The 20928-nt window shown below is 36.3% G+C and overlaps 1 protein-coding gene across 1 annotated transcript in view; it reads left to right on the top strand.

Moving 5' to 3' along the window:
* KIF15 (kinesin family member 15) overlaps nt 1–20928 on the top strand; it is a 61424-nt gene that overhangs the window by 108 nt on the left and 40388 nt on the right. Inside the window, exons 2-11 of the mRNA XM_044678294.1 lie at nt 3016–3058; nt 3780–3966; nt 6011–6087; nt 7241–7278; nt 8791–8888; nt 9788–9967; nt 12965–13174; nt 14079–14204; nt 14327–14449; nt 17965–18073. Of these exons, the coding sequence (XP_044534229.1) occupies nt 3016–3058; nt 3780–3966; nt 6011–6087; nt 7241–7278; nt 8791–8888; nt 9788–9967; nt 12965–13174; nt 14079–14204; nt 14327–14449; nt 17965–18073 (1191 nt within the window). The remainder of the gene's footprint in view (nt 1–3015; nt 3059–3779; nt 3967–6010; nt 6088–7240; nt 7279–8790; nt 8889–9787; nt 9968–12964; nt 13175–14078; nt 14205–14326; nt 14450–17964; nt 18074–20928) is intronic.

The following is a 20928-nucleotide window of genomic DNA, read 5'->3' as shown; positions in this document are numbered from 1 at the left end:
GTGTGTGTGTGTGTGTGTGTGTGTGTGTGTGTGTGTGTGTGTGTGTGCTGGGGTTGGGGGAGCTTCTATCGTGGGCGCCGTCCGGGACCCTGACCCCCCCCTTCCTGGGAACTGAGGCCAGCCGGACCTGACCCGGACTGGAAGCGTCCTGGGAGCTACGGAGGAGGGAGGTGTAGAGGCTGGGCTTTACGTGTAATAACCTTTTATAATACATAAGGTATGCTGCGTAATGTATAATAACACGTATAATAGCATAATATGTAATGCATAACGTGTAATAGTAACATAAAGTATCACATAATGCAGTGGACCTAGAGTCAGGCAGACCTCAGTTCATATCCAGACTCAGACATTTAGTAATGTGACCTTGAGCAAGTTATTTCATCCTGTTTCCCCATCTGCCTAATGTACCAGAGAACAAAATGACAAACCATATCTTTACCCAAATGGACTTAAAAGGAATTCTTGGGAATCTTAAGTGGAGTCTTAAGGACTGTGATTACTGAAAGCAACAAATTATATAATGTATAATCACGTGTTGTGTACTATACAATATGTAATGTATAATAACATTGCATAATATCTAATATGTATTATGTGACTATAATAGTTGTAATTACATGTATAATGTATAACTAGCACACGATTATACATTTATGTGATGATTTAATGTAATTGACATTATAATTAACACAAAAATCTTAATTCAGTTTTAAACTTTCATAGTTTATACAAACAGAATATCTCCAGTCTTAATTCTTCCCATTTAGACACTTTTTTTACAAGTAAATTATGAAAACTTAAAACATATGAGATATGCATAGATGAGCTGTTTGAGATACTAAGTCCAGTGCTTTGCAAACTTTGAGGCAATATATAAAATGTAACTATTATTACTACTACTTGGGCAAGTCTCTTAATCCTTCTTTGTTATTGTTTCCTCACCTGTAAAATGAAGAGGTTGGACTATGATGGTCTGCTAAGGTACCTTCCAGCCTTAAATCTGTGATGTTGGGACCTGTGTGTGACCTCAAGCATGGCTTTTATGTATCTTGGAGTCTCTATTTTTCTTACTTGTAAAATGATAGGTTGAAACTGGTAAGCCCTTAAGTCTCTTACAACTCATAAAAGCATTTGTTAAACCTAGATTAACTCTACCCAAAGTAGGTGGAACTGTTTTTCTCATTAAGGGATAAAGAGATTGAGGCAAAGTAGAATAAAAAATATTATTAAGTTTAATAAATGGTGAACACAGGTAACTAATTCAGTTGAACAAATGAACATGAAGGGCCAGATAAAGGCACTGGTTTAGGTGCTAGAAATAAAAAGGAAAATAAAATTTGGACCCATCACAGGACTCAGGTGTCTTGACTCATTAGTTCATTGCTTTTCCTAGGAGACTGTTGGTTTGCAAATTTTCTATTCTCAGGACAATTTGTACTCTTTACAATTATTGAGAACTCTGAAGAACTTTTATGAGTCATCTATCAATATTTGCCATATTAATGACTAAAACATCAATTTTTAAAATGTTAATTCATTTAGATGACAGTAAACCTGTTACATTAACATAAATAACATGTTTTTAAGCAAATAAGTGCATTTTCCCAAACAAATTTTAGTGAGAAGAGTGGCATTGTTTTACTTATTTTTGTATGTCTCTTTAAAATTTGTTTTAATAAAAGACAGTTCTTAATTCTGCTTTTGCATTCCCTCTGTTGCAATGTTATTTTGATTGAAGTATAGGAAGGCGCTATCTTTAAAATACCTTAGTTGGTTTGTGGAAAGTGCAGTAAAGACTAGGAAAAATTGGAAATAGGTTTCTCTTTCTGTAACTCAGCTAAGACAACATATGCTATCTTTAGCCTGTATTATTTTCTTGCCTTTCTTTCCCTCCCTAATTTTGCACCTGTAACATGTATAAGGCACTCTGCATACTTAGAATGTTAGAGTGTTTGTGGTACATTGAGATGCTAAGTCATTTGTTATTGGTCATGTAGCTACTGTGTGTCCTGGACAGGATCTGAACTCACTTTTTCCTGCCTGTATCAACTTATCCACATTGTCTCTATAATGCTCATATGCATCAATTAAATGTGGTCACAGAGTTTAAGTCAAACTGTTACTGCAGTAGTTAGGACTGTTCATTTCTTTTGCATTACAAAGATCTGTGACTTCATTGGTATGGGAATTGAATGTACCAAGGGTTGTATCAGTGATTTTCCTGCTTCTACTTATTCTTTTTTCTTGTGTAAAAAGATTGGCTTTTTTTTCCAGATGTGAACAGTCATAGCCATCCTTTGCTTCTGTTTTTGTGACTCAAAGAATGCAACTTTGCTGTCAAAGACTAATTTTTTATTTTTTTACTATATGCTTGAGGCTAGAGCAGTGATGGTGAACCTATGGCATAGGTGCCAAAGATGGCACTCTGAACCCTCTCTGTGGGCACATGGCTACTTAACGTCCCCATCCCTATCCCCAGTTCATTACTAGAAAGGGAGAGGGACTCAGAACTCCTTCCTTCCCCTTTTCCACCATACCTGATGACATTTTTTCACATCACTTCCCAGCAGCTCTTTTTTTCTCTTCCCTCCCCAGTGTGTGTGTATGGGGGGGGGGGGGCGGTGCCTGGCACTCAGTGGGGAGGAGGGGCACAGACATATGGTCTCTGGGGCAGGGGGAGCATGGCACTCAGCCTGGGGGAAGGAGCCCAACACTCCATCTCCAAAAGGTTTGCCATCCATATACTTACATATGGGCTGGTTGCTAGAAATCTGGTTCTGAGACAACTGAGGTCTTGAAAGCACTTTCTGCTTTCAAAACACTTTTCATTGAGAATGTATGTCATTCTCTTATTTGAAAAATAAATATAATTTTTACTTCAGTATTTTGTCTGATAACTGTCAGGGAGCTATACTAGCGGAGAGATTAAGGGAGAAAAAACCTATCAATATGAGTGTCCTATGATAACTGTCTAATTCATATTTAATATTATTTTCCTATCTTCTTTTCTAGATAATTTACGTGCTGTAACACCAACACAGTCTAACCACGTAAGGTAAAAAACAAAAACAAACTTCTTTAATGGAACTTTGAAGAAGGTGTGGAAATGGAGTATTCTTAAGCAGATTTAGTCTCAAAAAGCAGCGTAGACTAGAGAGGTAATGGGACCTTAATGAAAGAAATGGACTTTGATTCAAGAGACATGGATTAGTATCCTAGGTCTAACCCCTAATAGTTTAGTGACCAAAGGCAAGTCATTTAATTTCTCTGACTCCTTTTCTTCATCTATAAAAGAAGATAATGGTATTTATACTACCTGCCTCACAGGGTTCTTATGAGAGAAGCATTTTAGATACTTTGAAGGGCTATATAAATGTAGACTACTGGGCTTTTTGTTCCTCCTATTCATTGCTCTTTTCCTTGATAAGTCAGTACCTTGGGCAAGTCACTTTATAAAATATGAACAGATATGATATTTGTTCTTTTGTCAAAATAAACTTTGAGAAACACTTGGACCATCTTAAAATGAATGCCTTGTAACTTATAGAAGAACCTTTTAGTTATTCAGAGAGAGAGAGAGAGAGAGAGAGAGAGAGAGAGAGAGAGAGAGAGAGAGAGAGAGAGAGAGAAGATCTAAGATCTGATAGATAGGTATTGAGATTGATTTGTTGAAAGGAGAAATTTTGAGTAGATTAGAGTTCATTTTATTTTAAGTCTCTTTTAACTAGAAACTCATCTTTAGTAGATTTTGACTTGAAATATTTATTTTCCTCCAGTAACGAGGGTGACGTCATCAAAGTTTTTATAAGAGTCCGTCCCCCTATTGAGGGGCCCATCCTCCATGATGGAGAGCATCCTGGCTTGTGCTTATCAGTGCTCACTTCCAATAGCCTCCGTCTGCATTCTAAACCAGAGCCCAAGATCTTCACATTTGATCATGTTGCAGATATGGACACTACTCAGGTAAGTGCCTTTAGATGGACATAAAGACAAAGAAGATTTGTTCCATATATTATTTAGCTTTAGGAGGTATTGATTTTAGTGATTACCTTCTGCTTTCTGTTATCATGAGTCATATGAAATAGAAAAGGTTTTATAAAATTTTCAGGTAATGCAGAGGACTAATTTTAATAAATAGTTTGATTCTCTTCTTTCATCAAAACTTTTACTGAAACTGCCTAGTCTGCTTTTTACCTGATGATTATCATATTTACTTGCAAGACCAAAAGTCATTTATGGGAAAGAAGAGCAGCACATTATGCTACTGGTATAATGATAGGCTGGATTGAAAACTATTTAAAAATAAATATTTTTTAACTTACACATGTGATGAATTAAAATCCAAATAAGAACTAATAGAATTGGAATAATAATGACATTTATTTTGGTTTTAAAATTTACAAAGGACTTTACATACATTAGCTACCTGAGGCCTACAACAACAACCTTATGAGATAGCTACCATAGTTGTTACCCTGATTTTATAAAAGACAGAGAGGTAAAGTAACTTGTCAGTGGTCACATAGCTGTTTTGTCAGAGGCAAGGTTTGATCCCAGGGCTTCTTGACTCCATATCCAACATTCTATCTGCCAAATCATTATATAAGTTAAAGATTAATTCACTATTGACTTACATGCTATAAACACGTACTATATGAGAATTAATTATATTAATGTAACAGGAGAATTTCTGGACCTAGGAGTTAGGACATTCTTAATATTTTGAGCTGTTGATCTACAATTTAAAAAAAAAACTTTCTGTCTTAAAACCAATACTCAGTATAGGTTTCAAAGCAGAAGAGCAATAAGGGCTAGGCAATTGGGGATAAGTGACTTGCCCAGGATCACACAACTAAGAAGTTGAGGCCAGATTTAAACCCAGCATCTCCCATCTCCAGGCCTTGCTATCTATCCACTGAGCCACCCAGCTAGTCCTTCTTTGAATGTTTTAAACAAGAATTTTTTGGCCCATAAGTAGAACCCTAGGAATTTGAAAATTAAAAATGTTTTCCAGCTACTGGCTCAGAATCACATGTCTACAATCCTGCAAATTACAAATTTGAAAGGCTGACTATAAATGATAATAGTCAGCATTTGATTATTGTGACTCCTGATTAATATCCCTTTATGGATTGAATTTTATGTGACTAAATAGCTTAATATAAATTGATAATAAGGGTCTTATACCAAACTAAATGTATTTTGAACCATAGACTGAGTTTGAAGGGTTCTCAGGGTCACAAGATTGAATTCTTCAGGCTTCTAGTTCTTTAAATGTAGTTATTCAAACCACTGCATAGTAACAGTGAGTGGGTAAATGAGTGGGTACAAGTCTCTTATAAAGGCTAATGGTAATGAAATAGGAGTTTTTAGCCTGAAGATGAACTTTCTAATAATACTTTTTGATAACTGTACTTTAATATAGCTTACTTTGTAATCCTGTGTATTTTAAAACATTCTGAAGAAGGGTCCATAAGTCTTATCAGATTTCCAAAGAAGCCCATGACCCAAAAAAAGGTTAAGGACTCTTGAACTGAAATCATTTCATGGAGTGTACAACACTGAAAAAAGTTTAATCACCTTGTAATGGTGACCGTGGAGCTACAGGATATTAGTTTGAGACATTCTTCTGTGTAAACAAACTTTTCCTGTAGACTGCATTTGTTAGCAATGTTACAACTCCATAGAAACATCCTCTTCAGAAAATAAATTATAAATATTATATATATAAATAATATAAAAATTATTAAAAAATAAATTAAATCCATGGGAACACTTAAAATTCTGTATTAATATACAGATTAATATTAATATTACAGAGTGATCTGAGTTAACAGCATTTAGGTTTGCTTTTTAAATGCACTTCTAGCATGACATACATTATAACTATGAATTTGTGCTTCATCCTCCTACTTAAATTATAATTCAGTTCAACCAGCATAAAGTAGTTTAGGAAATGTTTTTAATTATAAAATTTTAACTATACATTTTTGCACTTAATTCACAGGAGTCTATATTCTCAAGTGTGGCCAAAAGCATTGTTGAATCCTGCATGAATGGTTATAATGGTACCATCTTTGCATAGTAAGCTTAATTTAATTTATAAAAAATGTAAACAAAATGTTACTAGAAATATTAACAGAATTACAGGATAATTTTTTGGCATTTTGAGAATTATGGACTTATACAATCCTGATGTCAGGAATGACGAGTAATGTATGTAATTAGTGTAACTTTGTAGGTGAATATGTTGCTATGGCTGCAAAGAAATTAATTTCAGAAGTATGTATAAAATGTACCTGCAGTTTTTCAGCAGTTGATAGCATAGTATTCTTTCTACACCATATAACAAACTTTTTTATTCTACCAAGGGGACTTCTGACAAAGTATGCTATGAATTATATGTAATATTTTAAGGCCTCTTAGATTTATGTCTCCATTATGGTTCTCTAAATGACCCAAATATGAATAAGTCAAAAGACATAATATGATAACAGTTCTCATATTTCATACATTGTACAGGGAAAATTCACTTTTGCTATTCACTCATCCTCCTATAAAAAGCTAAGTAATTTATTCAAGAGAATTAAACTTCCTTTTCTGGGCAGTGAGGCAGATAATGCTTTTCTAATACTGTTTTCCCATCAGAGTAATGATTTTTAGGCAATATTTTTGGTTGTAGAGTTTCTAAAAATTACTTTTGAATAAAAGCAGTGGCTTGAAATATTTTATTTTCAAGACTATTATCTTTGCAGATTGCTATCATTAATTGTAATACTTAGCTTGCAGAGTATATAATGGTTTTTTTTAGGCTTTGAGAAATATCTAGTGTAGATGACTTTAGAAAAGCAAATGTTTGAGGTTCAGGGAACTTAAAACTAAATTATTGTGTAATGAGTATTCATGCTATGTGACTAAAGAATTTTTTCATCTTTAAGCTGAAAAGGTTAAAAAACTATACTTATTTGTTAGAATGAGTTTGCACTCTGAATCATATTCGTATATTTTTTTCCTACATTCTTGGTTTTCTCATTAGCTTTAATAGCTGAACAGAAAGAGAATGTATTTGTATGCCTCTAAGCTGCCAAAGACCTTTGGGTGAAAGGATTCTAGTAGATTGATTTTTAAAAACAATTAATTTTGAAAAAAGTATGTATTTGGCAGATAGCATTAAAAGGAAGTGGACTCCCATTCTAAGTAGTGTTTTAAATATTTTTTTTAAATTTGACTTTTCTAGTGGTCAAACTGGCTCAGGAAAAACATTTACTATGATGGGTAAGTAAATAAATGTTTTTTAAATCTTCTATTGGATCAGAGAGTGGTTTTTCTTTTAAGTATAGTTTAAATAATTTTCTCTTGAAGATCTTATCTTTTCAAATTGAGGCACAAGGTCTAGAGAACTTAGATTTCCCATCCAAGGGAGAGCAAAACATCCTGGGACACTCAGACCCTTAGAGACCTACATTCTAGGAATATAATAGAAATATAAGATGCCTTTAAAATTAAGATAATCTTTATTAAGCAGGGACATATACACATGTGGAGCTAATCAGCCTATTTCCAAGGAGCTCTATTTAGAAGCAACAGAGTGCTGATTAAATAATCTTCTAGAGAAGGGAGGTGTGAGAAGGGACTAGTAGAAGTGGCTGGTCCAGAGAAAGGCCTGAGTTGGCATGAATGGAGAGTTCTTGGAAACAGGGGTGACAGATTCCCAGGTGTGAGGAGAAACAAAGACTTAGTAACATTTAATTGGCATACGATAAAAAGATAAAGAATGAAGTAACTCAGTCTCAAGGTTTCAGCAGTACAATGACCCACTGAGTCTTAGGGCCAAATGTCCCATAGTTAAAGCCCAAGGTTAACAGAGAGATAGTTTGCTCAGTGGAACATGAGGCCTAAAGTTAGCTGAGTATCCCATCCCCATTTCCTATAGTTCCTTCAGTTTGGTTTATTTGAGGTCATTTTCTCAAGGATTGTCAGCTTCTCTTAGTTACTCTGGGTCTCCAGGTAAATATCTTCTTACATATCTTCATCACCCACATGGTAGGGCAACTTGAACATATCAATATAATTGTCAAGATGATTTACACTTTGCCCTTTTCTGCTGTCCTGCACAGCAATTTGAAATCTTGAGCTTTTTCTATATTGATTTTTTTTCATTACCTGAAATGGTACTTATTTTGATATTTGGAGTTGGAAAATTATTAAAACCAAAGCCTTTAATGCTTTTTATGAGTTAAAATCATGTGGGAATGTGACAGTTTGATTCCTTCTAATAATATGGAGGTAGCCCTGGGATCTTGAAGTGACAGCAATCATGCTGAGTTCTACCTTTCTGGAGAAGTTTTCTGATCAGAGGATAGGTATGTTTATCATCTAGGACCAGCCCAAGAAAGGCCAGATCACCCGAGCACCTTCCCAAATGTTTGTCAGCAAGTATCCACTAATATCAACTAGTCAGTGGCTGGTTTTGGAGGATAGAATTCATGGTAAAGAATTGATAGATCTTTAAAAATGTTAAAGCAATGACTTGAACTCTTCTCTGTGAATCCTCTCCTGGGCCTATTGCTTTGCAGATAATTTTGTTTGAGCTTGTAATTTAGTTATTTCACAAATTTTTTAAGTTTACCTAATGCTAAAGCAAAAATAAGAATATAGATTATGGGTAAATTTTCTTTTATTTTCAGTAATTTATAAATTTTTCCAGTATTTTGAAATAGCTGGTCTAATTCTATAAAAATATACTTGATACTTTTATGAACTCTTTCATTGTTTCTTTTTCTTTAGGACCATCTGAATCTGATAATTTCACCCATAATCTTAGAGGTGTAATTCCCAGAAGTTTTGAATATCTCTTTTTTTTAATTGATCGTGAAAAGGAAAAGGTACATTTTATATTAAGTTGAGAGTTATAAGGTATATGGTTTTGAATATATTAGAATGTAAAAGTGATGCTATTTACTTTATTAGGCTATAAGAGAAACATGAAGAAGAAAAGGGTAAAACCATAGTAATGTGATGTACAGAACTCAGTTCTCAGAGAGAAATTGGATTCATCATAATTGCATATGGTTTTCATTTGGTTATTCACAAAAATAGATCATAATACATTCAACTCAGTGAAAAAGGATATAATAATTACTTTAGTCTCACACTTCTCAAAAGAAATTAATATTCTTAAAATATTTTTGTTTGCTTGGTGTCCAATCTCACTTTTCCATTGTTGCATGCCATGCATGGGTTCTGCCCTTTCCCCTATAAGCAAGTGAGGTCCTATTTCACCCCTTCACATAGGACTCATTACTATGGTATCTAGATCTCCCAGTATGTGATATTTGTAGAGTCCTATTCTTATATCTATACCTTCTCTTGTGCTTGTATTCTAATTTAGTGAATCAAAAGTTTTGGTACATATTTAACATTGACTTTGAGCCTATGACTAGCCTTGTGCTCTATCCCCTTGTGGTAGGCAGTAATCTAGTTCCAGAACTACCTTCTGACTGCCACTTAAACTAAGGAATGTGTATTAATTGAGATATGTGTGTATATAAATACATGTATATATTAGATAGTAGGTTTATAAAATATAGAAAATGTTTGGCTAACAGATATTTTAAGAGAGAAATAAAAAATACTAGTCTCTTATGCTTTTTAATTTTGTTAAATTATAACATAGGAGATTACACCTAATGAAATCACCTTAAGGTATGATTATCATGATTGGAACTGTTAGAAAACTGCTGTTGGTAAAGTGATACATACATATAAAAATACTGTTTTGCAGGCTGGGACTGGAAAGAGTTTCCTTTGTAAGTGCTCGTTCATTGAAATTTACAATGAACAGATATTTGATTTACTGGATTCTGCTTCTGCTGGGCTGTTTTTAAGAGAACACATCAAAAAGGGTGTCTATGTAGTTGGAGCTGTTGAACAGGTGGTAACATCTGCTGCTGAAGCTTATCAGGTAACCAATCCATCTTATTATTCAGTGTTTAGGCAGCATTCCCATGTACTTGAGACACACTGTTAGCAGAAGTAAGAGTTAAAAATGCCAAAAATAAATCTGGAATATTTTGCAAAGGAGTAATAATGTACATAAAGCTCATTTCATATATTTTGCTTTTGCATAAAGAAATAAACATTTTTGGTGATACAATATTATTTAAATATTTAATATCGAGTGTTTTTATCCTCATTAATTCCCAAGGGAGTCTGACTACTCAGATTTCCAAAAAGCATTTATTAAATAAAATCCTATCTGGTGCTAAAACCTATGCTAGACCTTAGAGATACAAAGATAAAAATAAAACCATCTATGCCCTTGACATTACATTTTACAAAAAAATGCATACAAACAAGATGAACAGGATTTTTTTGAGGAGAGGGCACTGCCTTCTGTATCAGGATAGCTTCTATGCAGAAAGTGGCATTTGAGACCTTGATAGGAAACAAGGGATTTTAAGAGCAAAATGGAAAGAGTACATCTGGGTCCTGGGACAAAGCATCAAGAACCTATCATCCTGGTCAAAATCAGCTACTAATCAGTAGACAAAAATATCCAGGAGCCCTGAGAAGAGCAACACTTTCCGGACTCCTGGCCCTGCTTCCAGCCCAGCCATTCCTATCAATTGCCATCCCCAGAAAAGGCAAGCCATTCTGGTCAGGCAACAGGACACCCTGAGAGACAGAAGGTGGCATTTGTCCAAATGGTCAAACCATTGCCAGTAACTCTACTATCACCTCACCCCAGATAAGAATGATTATAGCTCAAGACCAGGAGTCTAAGAACTTTGGGAGTATCTGCCTTGCTTCCAGTCCAGCCCTCATCCAGAGAATCAGATCTTCTGGAGACACCACTTGATGATTGCCCTGCAGGTGCAGTTGCTCCTCCCCATCCTTTTACTTCTTATCACCCATAGCTACTGATCACCTAGAAAAGAAAGTTGTTACCACCCAGGTTCTTAATGCTATAATTCATTATTGTTTTGACAGTGGAAATATTAAAGAAGATGCATTACCATCTGCTTTGTCACTGAGCCTGAGGACCTCTGGGTTTTTCCATTAGACCTGAATTCAAGCCATTCTTTTTGTTGCCTTCTATTAGGATTTATGTAAAGGTGCTGAAACATGGGTCGGAAAAAATTAGGTGGTCTATTTCGGCTGAACTATAGAGAATAGGGAGGAGAGTAATGTATGATAAAGTTCAAATTGTAGATTGGGATCAGGTTGCATAGAGCTTTAAAAGCAAAACAGAAGAGTTTATATTTGAACATAGAGACTAGAGAACCATTGAAATTGAGTGAGTAAGGGAATGATCTAGTCAGACCTGTACTTTAGTATAAATTGTTTGGCAGCTGTGGGGGAGACTTAAGGCATGGAGTTCAATTAATAACTAGCATTTATGAAATATATTAAAGTTTACAGAGCACATTACAAATGTTATTTTGTTTTTCACAACAACCCCAAGAGCTATTATAGCTTTTATTATCCCCATTTTACAGATAAAGAAACATGAAGCTGGTAAATGAATTGCCTGGATTCACATACCTAGTATTGGATACGGGATTTGAACTCAGATCTTTCTGATGACAAATTTAGTGCTAAATTCCCTGATCACCTATATGTCCAAATAGGAGGCTATTGCAATAGTGTGGACAAGAGATAATGCACATCTGGCCTAGCCTGGTAGTTATATGAGAAGAGAGAAGAGGTCCAATGAAAGATGTTGTAGAGGAGGTAGAAATGATTGGTAACTGATCAGATATGTAGGCCAAAGAGAGTGAGGCATTAAGTATAATGCCATTATTTCAGACATGGGTGATCAGAAGGATGGTAGCACCCTCAACAAGAATAGGAAAGTTCAGAAAAGGAATGAGTGTTTGAGAGTAAAGATAATGGACGTTCATTTTGAGATATGTAATAGACAGTTGCATGCGTGATTGGAATGCAAGCGAGAACTAGTCATGGAATGTTATTTGGAAATTATCTGCACAGAGATGATAAATAGAATCACAGTAGCTCACAGGGCCCAGAATAGAGGCATGGTGATATACTCACAATTAGGGGGCATGCTGTGGGTGATGAACCAGCAAAAGAAACTGAAAAAAGGAGCAAAACAAATAGTTTCCCCAAAACTCTGATTTGAGGATCCAGGATCAGTTTCCTTCTCTGCTTTATTGAGGAAACAAGTTGAAAGGAAGATGAATTTGATATTCTTCCCCCTCCCCCCCCAGAAGGGAAAAGTAAAAACAATGGGCAGAAGTTGCAGTAAGGCACATTTCTGTTAGAAATAACTTTCTAGTAATTTGTATTATCCAAAGGGGGAATGTTTTCCGTGAGAGGTAGCAAGTTGTCATCAGTGGAAGTCTTCTGAGAGAAACTTTAACCATTGTAAAGCATGATTTTCAACATTTATGCAGCTCATCCTCTGTTGAAAATATTGTAGTAGGCTATAGATCATAGCTTTTTAGAGCCTACAGGAATCTTAAGAGATGATCTAGTCTAACTTTACATTTTATGGCAATAAACAGGGTGGGGAGGGGAGGTTCTCTCCCAAAGTCCTAAAATTAGTTAAATGGTTTCAGTCTTATGACTCTTTTGTCATGTTAATTACTTTAAATGGTAGTGTCATTGCAAATATTGGTACAAAATAAGCTATCACCTTACTATCAATTTGGGGCTTGGAAGGAACTTTGGAGGTCCTGGGGTATAGTACCCTTCTTGATAAACCACTTAGCCTTTGCCTAGAAGGCCAAGAAAAATTAAGATGATGGAGATAATGTTTCTCTCCCCTGTCTAGAGTTGAAGCATTTATGGGGGTTATAGGGAGAAAGAAACTACACTTTTTTGGAACTGTCCATTATTTTCTTATTAAAAATAAAGTTATCATCAAATTCCTGGTTAGCTATTTCTGTTTTGGGGATGTACCCTTTGCTGATTTTTTTGATATCTTTCTTCCTAGGTATTATCAGGGGGATGGCGAAATAGACGTGTGGCAGCTACATCTATGAATAGAGAGTCTTCCAGGTCTCATGCTGTCTTTACAATTACAGTAGAGTCAATGGAGAAAAATGGTGATATTGTGAATATTCGGTCCTCCCAGCTCAACCTGGTAGACTTAGCTGGATCTGAAAGACAAAAAGATACACATACAGAAGGTTTGAGATTGAAGGTGAGAATTCAATGTGGAATCTTCAGTGGACCTGGAGTATTTTGTCCTCCTATTTTAGGACTGCTGAAAAGTATGTGTATACTCTCTTACTGGGCAGCCAAAGTAGCAGTTATCTCTTTGAAGTTTCTATTTATCAAGTGACAGAATTGCTACTGTAGCTGATAAATGGTTCAGAAAAGGGAGAAATCAGATCAGCCAAGAATGGTTGAGGAATGTTTCTTGAAGGGAGGTAAACTTGGGCTAGGTCTGAAGAATAGGTAGCACTTAGATACGAGGAAAGTTCATATCAGATCATGGTAGCTCTTTGGACACTAAAACAGGTATGGCATTTTCAGAAATGATGAGGCCACTGTCCATCCTGGTTAGAATAGAGGCTTTACTTTAGAGAGAAATGGGAAGAGAGTTTGGATGGATAGGATGGACCCAAACTGGAGGAATTAAGTAAAAGTAATAATCTAGACTATTGCTTCCTCACCTTCTTTCAAAGCTTATATTTCCACTGATAAGAGAGCAAAGCAAACAAAAGGTAACAGCTTCAAAATGTTGCTTTCTGATTTATTTCTTTTAAAAATACTATCTCAAATCAAATAACTGAAACAGCTTCACACAGAAAAACCTAGGTATGTGTTTATCTTGTGTTCAAAAGTCAGTTATACAAGGGTTCAGTATATTTAATAACATTAAACCTAGTGTATTTCTTTGCTTCCTTTTGAGTACTAACAGTTGCACAAAAGTTAAATGTAGGTAAAAATTAGAATGTGGTCAAGCACTCTCTTGTTAAGAAAATCATTGCTAGTACTATTGTTCTTTATCACTTCCCACTCAAAGTTTCATCAGCTATTTGTTACATAGCAAGTATTATGCTAAACTAAACATTCCTTTTTTTTTTCCTCTTATGATTTAGGAAGCAGGTAATATAAATCGATCATTGAGCTGCCTGGGTCAAGTGATTACAGCGCTTGTTGATGTGGGTAATGGAAAACAGAGACATGTTTGCTACAGGGACTCCAAGCTTACTTTCTTACTACGGGTAAAGTAGGACATCTCAGCATACTACTTTTAAAAGTCACACTGAATGAATTGGGCATGGAAGCAACAAAGAGAAAATTTTGTCTGATTTTTTTTTAACCGTAAATTAATACCACTAAACAGGATTCTCTTGGAGGTAATGCCAAAACAGCCATAATTGCAAATGTTCACCCTGGATCCAAGTGTTTTGGAGAAACTCTGTCAACTCTTAACTTTGCTCAGAGAGCTAAGCTGATTAAAAACAAGGTAAAATTCTTTTGTGAATATCTTTTATTATTAGCAAAATAAGTCAGAAATATTTTAACTTGGCCAGCATTTCATTTTCATAAAATTTCATAAAAATGGAATGTTGACCATTTATTTTATAGTCAAATCAAGTCAGCAATCTATTAAGCACTTCTATGCCAGGCAACTGTACTAAGCACAGAGGATACAAATACAAGCAAAAGATAATTCCTGCCCTCAAAAAGCTTACACTCAAATGGGGGGAAAAAAAAACACATAAAAAAAGAACAATAAAAATTGAGCCTTGGAGTATACCTTCTGCTTGGGTAGCTTTTCATAGTTTGGGGCCATTTTGGAAAAAGTTCAGCTTAAGTAGAATTGGCAGTTTGAGATTAAATTATCCTTACATAATCTGAGGTATCAAGAACCTCAGAGACTATTCCAACTCATACTTGAATTCAGTTGACTTTGTGCCCACACTGTTTTCTTTGAAACTTTATTTGTAGATATTTTAGAATCCTTCTCTTTCTTCGGTTTTATGTCTTGAGTATCTGTTAACAGAATAACTTCTTATGATGTGATATTTTGTTTGTTCATTCTTCTGACCTCAGACTTTTTATGTTAAGGCTAGACTGTGCGTTTCTTGTCCTGCTATTGCTTTCTTGTGCTGTTGAGTCATGTTATTTTAGGATCTCAAGAACCACTCAGGCTGTGGAACTGCAAATTATCAATGCTCTCAAAGTAGGCTGATGCAGGGTAAAAGTCTGATCCCTGCCCTGTGGGTGTGAGCTATGCAAGTCCCTGACTCAGATCTGGATGTGCAAACACTCCTGCTAGCTTATCCCTTGTTGGAAGCTCCAGTAGACTGTCTGTGGTTGGATTCAGCTACTGTCAGGAGCTACAAAGTTCCTCCTGCTGGCCCTGAGTAACCAAACCTCTGGAGCCTCTCTGGCCTGGGATTCCGCTTTGGTTATTCCTCTGTAGGCTTTAGAGGCTGGGATGAAGGCTGTAACTATAGTAGTTGTGCCTCCAAGCTTTGTTTCATCTGCAGATGTCCTAAATATGCCATTTCTGCCTTTATCCAAGCCACTAACAGAAATGTTAAAGAATGCAAGGCCAAGCACAGCCCAGGGACACTTCACTATGTATGTGCTTCCAAGCTGACACAGAACAATTAGTCAATGCTTTTAGGGCTTAGGTACTGTCAGTTCTAAAAGTCTCACTTGCATCTCATCATCTTGTTCATAAGAAGAGGAACTTCATCAAATGTTTACCTTCTTCCTAGTCTCATAACTATGATTTTTTTTTTTAAAGGAAATGAGGTTAATCCAGCATGGCATGTTCTGAATCATTATATTGGCCTTTTGTAATCACCATTGCCTTCTCTAGGTATTTACTTACATTTTCATTAGTAATATATTTCAGAATTTCGTCAGGAACAAGTCAAGCTTGGTTTAGTTTGCAGATTGCACTCTCCTTTTTCTAAAACAACCCAGTTTTATTTTTTATTTTTAAAATTTTTTTAAACCCATACCTTCCATCTTGGAGTCAATACTGTGTATTGGTTCCAAGGCAGAAGAGTGGTGAGGGCTAGGCAATGGAGATTAAGTGACTTGCCCAGGGTCACACAGCTGGGAGGTGTCTGAGGTCAGATTTGAACCCAGGACCTCCCGTCTCTAGGCCTGTAATCTACTGAGCTACCCAACTGCCTCCAACAACCCAGTTTTATAGTACCTTTCCATATCTTATCATCTTGGCCTGGTGGCTAGAGCTCAACAAAAGCAACTGGAGACTCTGTTTCCCTATGAACCTTTTAAAGTCAGAGGAGGATTCCTTTCTTATTGTCTTTGCAGCTTTCTATGCAAATTGTCTTTCCTTTGAGAGGGATCCTTTGCCAGTTCCCAACCAGAGTAGAGGTTAACTTAATCAAGTAAGAGGTAAGTGACTGCTCACCGTGAGGAAGCAGCTCTGTTACTGAGTGGCCAAGTCAGCACCTACAACTTCTACAAGGGCAGTATCTACCCTGATTAAGAAACCTGTGAGATTTTCTCCAAAGTCAAAGTGATCCTAGAGTCTTTAAGGCTCAGCCAGTGGGATGTAAGCTCCTACTGACCTGGAAAACCAGTAGTAACCCTGGGCCTGGCAACAGACTTCTTGAAGCAACTTTGAGAGAAGGTTGTCTACAAGATGATATATTTTAGCCACAGAAACTCATGAAAAGCATCTACTGTAAGGTTTTTGAGAGGAATAGTCTATGCTGATGGAGAGACTGTATCTACCCTGACAGAATTGTAATCCCTGAAGTACCAAAGCAAATATATTTTCCCTGGAAAGGGGGCCCAGCTTAGCCAAACAGGACTATTTGGCAGAGGAGAAATCAGGGGCCTGAAGTTAATACTCAGTGTATTAAATCTCTAGAATGGGGAAAAACCTGTCAGGAGGCACAATTCTGGGCATGAGGCCGTGAGGAAAGCAACAGAATAACTCCAGTGAGATAAAAATCTTGTTTTAAAAAGAAGTTCCCTTAAGAGAATCTATACCCCCAAAGTTGTTCTAGAGCTATGCACTGGGGACAGAGACTCAAAATGACTTTTACTCTCTTTGCAGGAAGAAAACTTTAGAGAAGAGAAATGGGAGTTTGCTCTAAGAACCTAAGAATCCCAAATCAGAATTGAAAGAAGGCTCAGGGTTGGAGTAACCAAGCATGTCACTTGGAGCTAGTCACTCTGAGGCCTCTCAACCAAAAAGTAGTGTTTGCATCCCTTAGTTTTTTCCTACAAAGCTAAACACAGGCTATCTGGGTCACTCTCTAGAACTCTAGTTCATCTGAAACATTGAGACACTGAGCCACCCATTCCTGGACCTTTACCCAGACTAAATATATATATGTATATATATATATACATATGCAATTCCCTTTGAATTTTGTAAAAGCACAGAGAAATCCTGATAAAATATAAGCTCTTTGAGGGCAGGGACTATGTCACTATTAGCATATGAAACACCAGTATCTGGTACCTTAGTGCTTAATAAATAATTTTTGACTGATTGGACTGGGCCTTAAGTCCTAGATCACTAGGTAACCAAACCCCTTGGTTATTGTCCCCATATTTCTACTAGAATAGTTAGTGACTTTGGGCTTCCATTTCCTTAGCAGTGAGATGTTGGGATTAGATTTTTTTAAATTCCTTGATGTCTCTACATTTTTTACTCTAGTGTGTTGTTGCTGCTATTTGTATGTGTAATAGCACATTTGTCATTCTATATCATACACAAATTTGGATTTAAAAATGCCTATGTATGCATAACAATTACAACAAGCCTTCCACATGAAAATAGGCTTAATTTTCTTTCTAAATGTTCTCAATTTCTTTTACTGGGAGCATTTCAAGCCCCCTTGCCTTGCCCCCCAACTTTCATTATGGTATTTAAAATTCAGTGACCAAATGAATTTGGGAAAGTATATAACAAAAGAAAAAATTGCACAGTCTTTGTCAGTGTTTTTTTTTTTTTTGGTTTTTTTTTTTTTACATCAGGCTGTGGTAAATGAAGACACACAAGGAAATGTGAGCCAACTTCAAGCTGAAGTGAAGAAGCTCAAAGAACAGCTTGCTCTGCTGACCACAGGCACTGGTGGTGTCCCAGGTGAAGTGACTAGTGTTTCTCATCCTCTGTTTTACCCAACAGTAGTTTGGTGTAAACCTAGCAGTTTAGTGCCATCCCGGTCAAGTGATCTAGGAGCTACTATCTAGAGTGATATAGAGCAAAAGGTCAAGGATGGCAAGGCAAATGGCACAAGAGGCCTAGGAGACCATATCTCAAACTGTTATAAAATAGGCATTAAAACTATAGAAAAAGCTCAAAGGAACAAGTAGAAAAGCCAGCATACCAGGCCAGGGTTTATAAACTCCAGGGGAGAGACTCTTAACAATTTGTGATTAATCTGGAAAGCAGTTTGTTAGAAAAGTGCTTAGACCGTTTATTTAGACTATGTGTCACAATGAGTTTCAGATGTAAACATGATCCAAATGTCAGAGGTCACATCAAAAGTAATTTGGAAGGGGGCAGGCTGGGTGGTTCAGTAGATAAAGCACCAGGCCTGGAGATGGGAGGTCCTGGTTTCAGTCTTGCCTCAGACACTTTCTAGCTGTGTGACACTGGACAAGTCACTTAACTCTAACTGCTTAGCTCTTACTGATGTTCTGCTTTGGAACCAATATTTAGTATTGATTCTAATAAAGAAGGTAAGATTTTTTTTTGTTGTTTTTTAATAGTTTAGAAGGTTTTGTTCATACAACAAAGCCTCTTAGACTGCCTCATTGCTATGACTTTTATAGGAGTCACATAGCCTGTGTTGGCCCATTCTCCCCCACATACACACACACTTGTTGCAAATCTATTTTAAAATATTAAAAATAGTGTTTGTCTCTCCTTGTTCTCAGCATTGAGGATTATCTTCATATCACCATTTTCATTCCTTTTGCTGGGCAAAATCCAAAATTGGACCTATCAGCCTGCAGATATTTTCATTTTATAAATCTCAGGAATTAAAGATCAGAAATCTCATATTTCTTCTTTTTTTCATGCTAATCCATTTGCACAGGTCTAATATACATATATGCCATCATCTTTATCCCTCCCATCAATCCTTAAGGCAGGCAGCCTCAAGTCCTGGGGTGTGACAATTGGCTTTGTGATCCTGCACAAGTCACTACACTGTAGGATATTTTCTGCCTGTTCCCTTATGATCAAAAATAGTCTTTCTCTTTACCTCCCCAATGTCCCTTTCATTGTTCCAAAGGACATTTAATACTTGGAATGTCAGTCAGATTGACAATCCTTAAAACCACACTGGAGGCCAGCTGATGTTATTTATTTTCATTCCTTTCCTTAATGATTGGCATCTCAAGTCAGTGAGCTTTAGTGAGCATTTACTGTCTACCAGGTCCTGTGCTAAGTGCTGGGAATACACATACAAGCCAAACAAAACCTGCCCTCAAGCAACTTCTATTTGAATGGGGTAGAGAACATATAAAAGAAGCTGAAGGGGATGGAGAGCATCTTCTCAATGAGATGCAGCCAAAGCCTAGGTCCGAGGTCCAGGGATGGGCACAGAGTTCATAGGGTGGTGAAGCTCATTCTCATGTGGAATATCCCTTGTAATGGTGTCTAGTAGTAAGGCTCTTATCTCCTCCCTTCTGTTTCCCCATATTGGCAATGCTTTGATATCACAGCATTCATGTGGCTCCAGTTGTTATTCATCTAGTCCAGTGATGGTGAACCTTTTAGAGACTGCATGCCATACCCCCCCCTCCCCTGAGTGCTGAACGCCACCCTCCCCCTTACCCCACAGGGGAGGGAAGAAGTGCTCCCATTGGGAATGGGGTGAGGAGGAAGGGTGGCCAAATGCCCACAGAGAGTATTCTGTGTGCAACCTTTGGTACCCATGCTGTAGGTTCACCATCACTGTTCTAGTCCATGTATTATTGTGGTTCAATCATGTCAAATTCTTTGTGAGTCCCAGGGACCTGGGGTTTTCTTGTCAAAGATACTGGAGTGGTTTGTCATTTCCTTCTTCAGTAGATTAAGACAAATAGGTTAAGTGACTTTCCTGGGGACTGAGGCTGAATTTGAACTCAAGCCTTCTTGATTCTAAGCCCAGCTTTCTATTCAGTAAATCATCTAAAACCTCAATCCATGTGTTACTATTAATCTAAAAATTAGATCAGAAACGGATTCGTTTTTCTGATATTGTGGTATAAATCTAATGGCATTTTTACAATAAAATTAAATTTGATTATAGTATTTTCCTTATCTGTTAAAGTATATTTGAATTGAACCCCAGAACAAATAAAAATGTAGTTACCAAAATATGGATTTTTCTATTCTACTCCTAAAGACTTCTAATTGACCCAGTTCAACAAACAGTAAGCACTCATCTACAAGGCATATCCATTCATATCTCTCATATATTTGCAATCCCATAGAGATTTTTCAGGTAGACGTTCAATTGTATGACTTCTAACTCATTTCCTTTTAGTCTAGCTTTGCCTCTTAAACTAAATTCTGACACCTATACCCCTTCTTATCTTCCAGTGCTTAAAAGGATGAGATCTTTTTTAGACATTTCCTAGTCTTGTTTTTAAGTATAAATATCTACTCATACTCATCTCTCCCTTCCAATTATTCATATCATACTAATAAACAATTGTTATGCCTATAGTCAGCCATGATACAAAAAGTAAGGTGTAAAAATTTCAGATCTACTCCTTGTATGCATTGTTTATGTATAATTTTGCTATTCAGGGCACAAGAAACTTAATTTTCTTCATTGAATAACTACTGGTTAAGTAAAGATTCTGGAAATATCCCCTATAAATGGAGAGATTGGCCTAACACTTCAAGGTTTTTCTAGCCTTGAAATTCCAATTTTCTTTTATGCTGGAAAACGCTTGTGACATATAAAAGAAAATTTTTGTATTTGTTGTTGAGATTTTTTT

The sequence above is a fragment of the Gracilinanus agilis genome, chromosome 5 (genome assembly GCF_016433145.1).
Source record: "Gracilinanus agilis isolate LMUSP501 chromosome 5, AgileGrace, whole genome shotgun sequence".
In the NCBI taxonomy this organism is placed as follows: domain Eukaryota; kingdom Metazoa; phylum Chordata; class Mammalia; order Didelphimorphia; family Didelphidae; genus Gracilinanus; species Gracilinanus agilis.
This window is presented reverse-complemented; position numbering and strand designations above follow the sequence as displayed.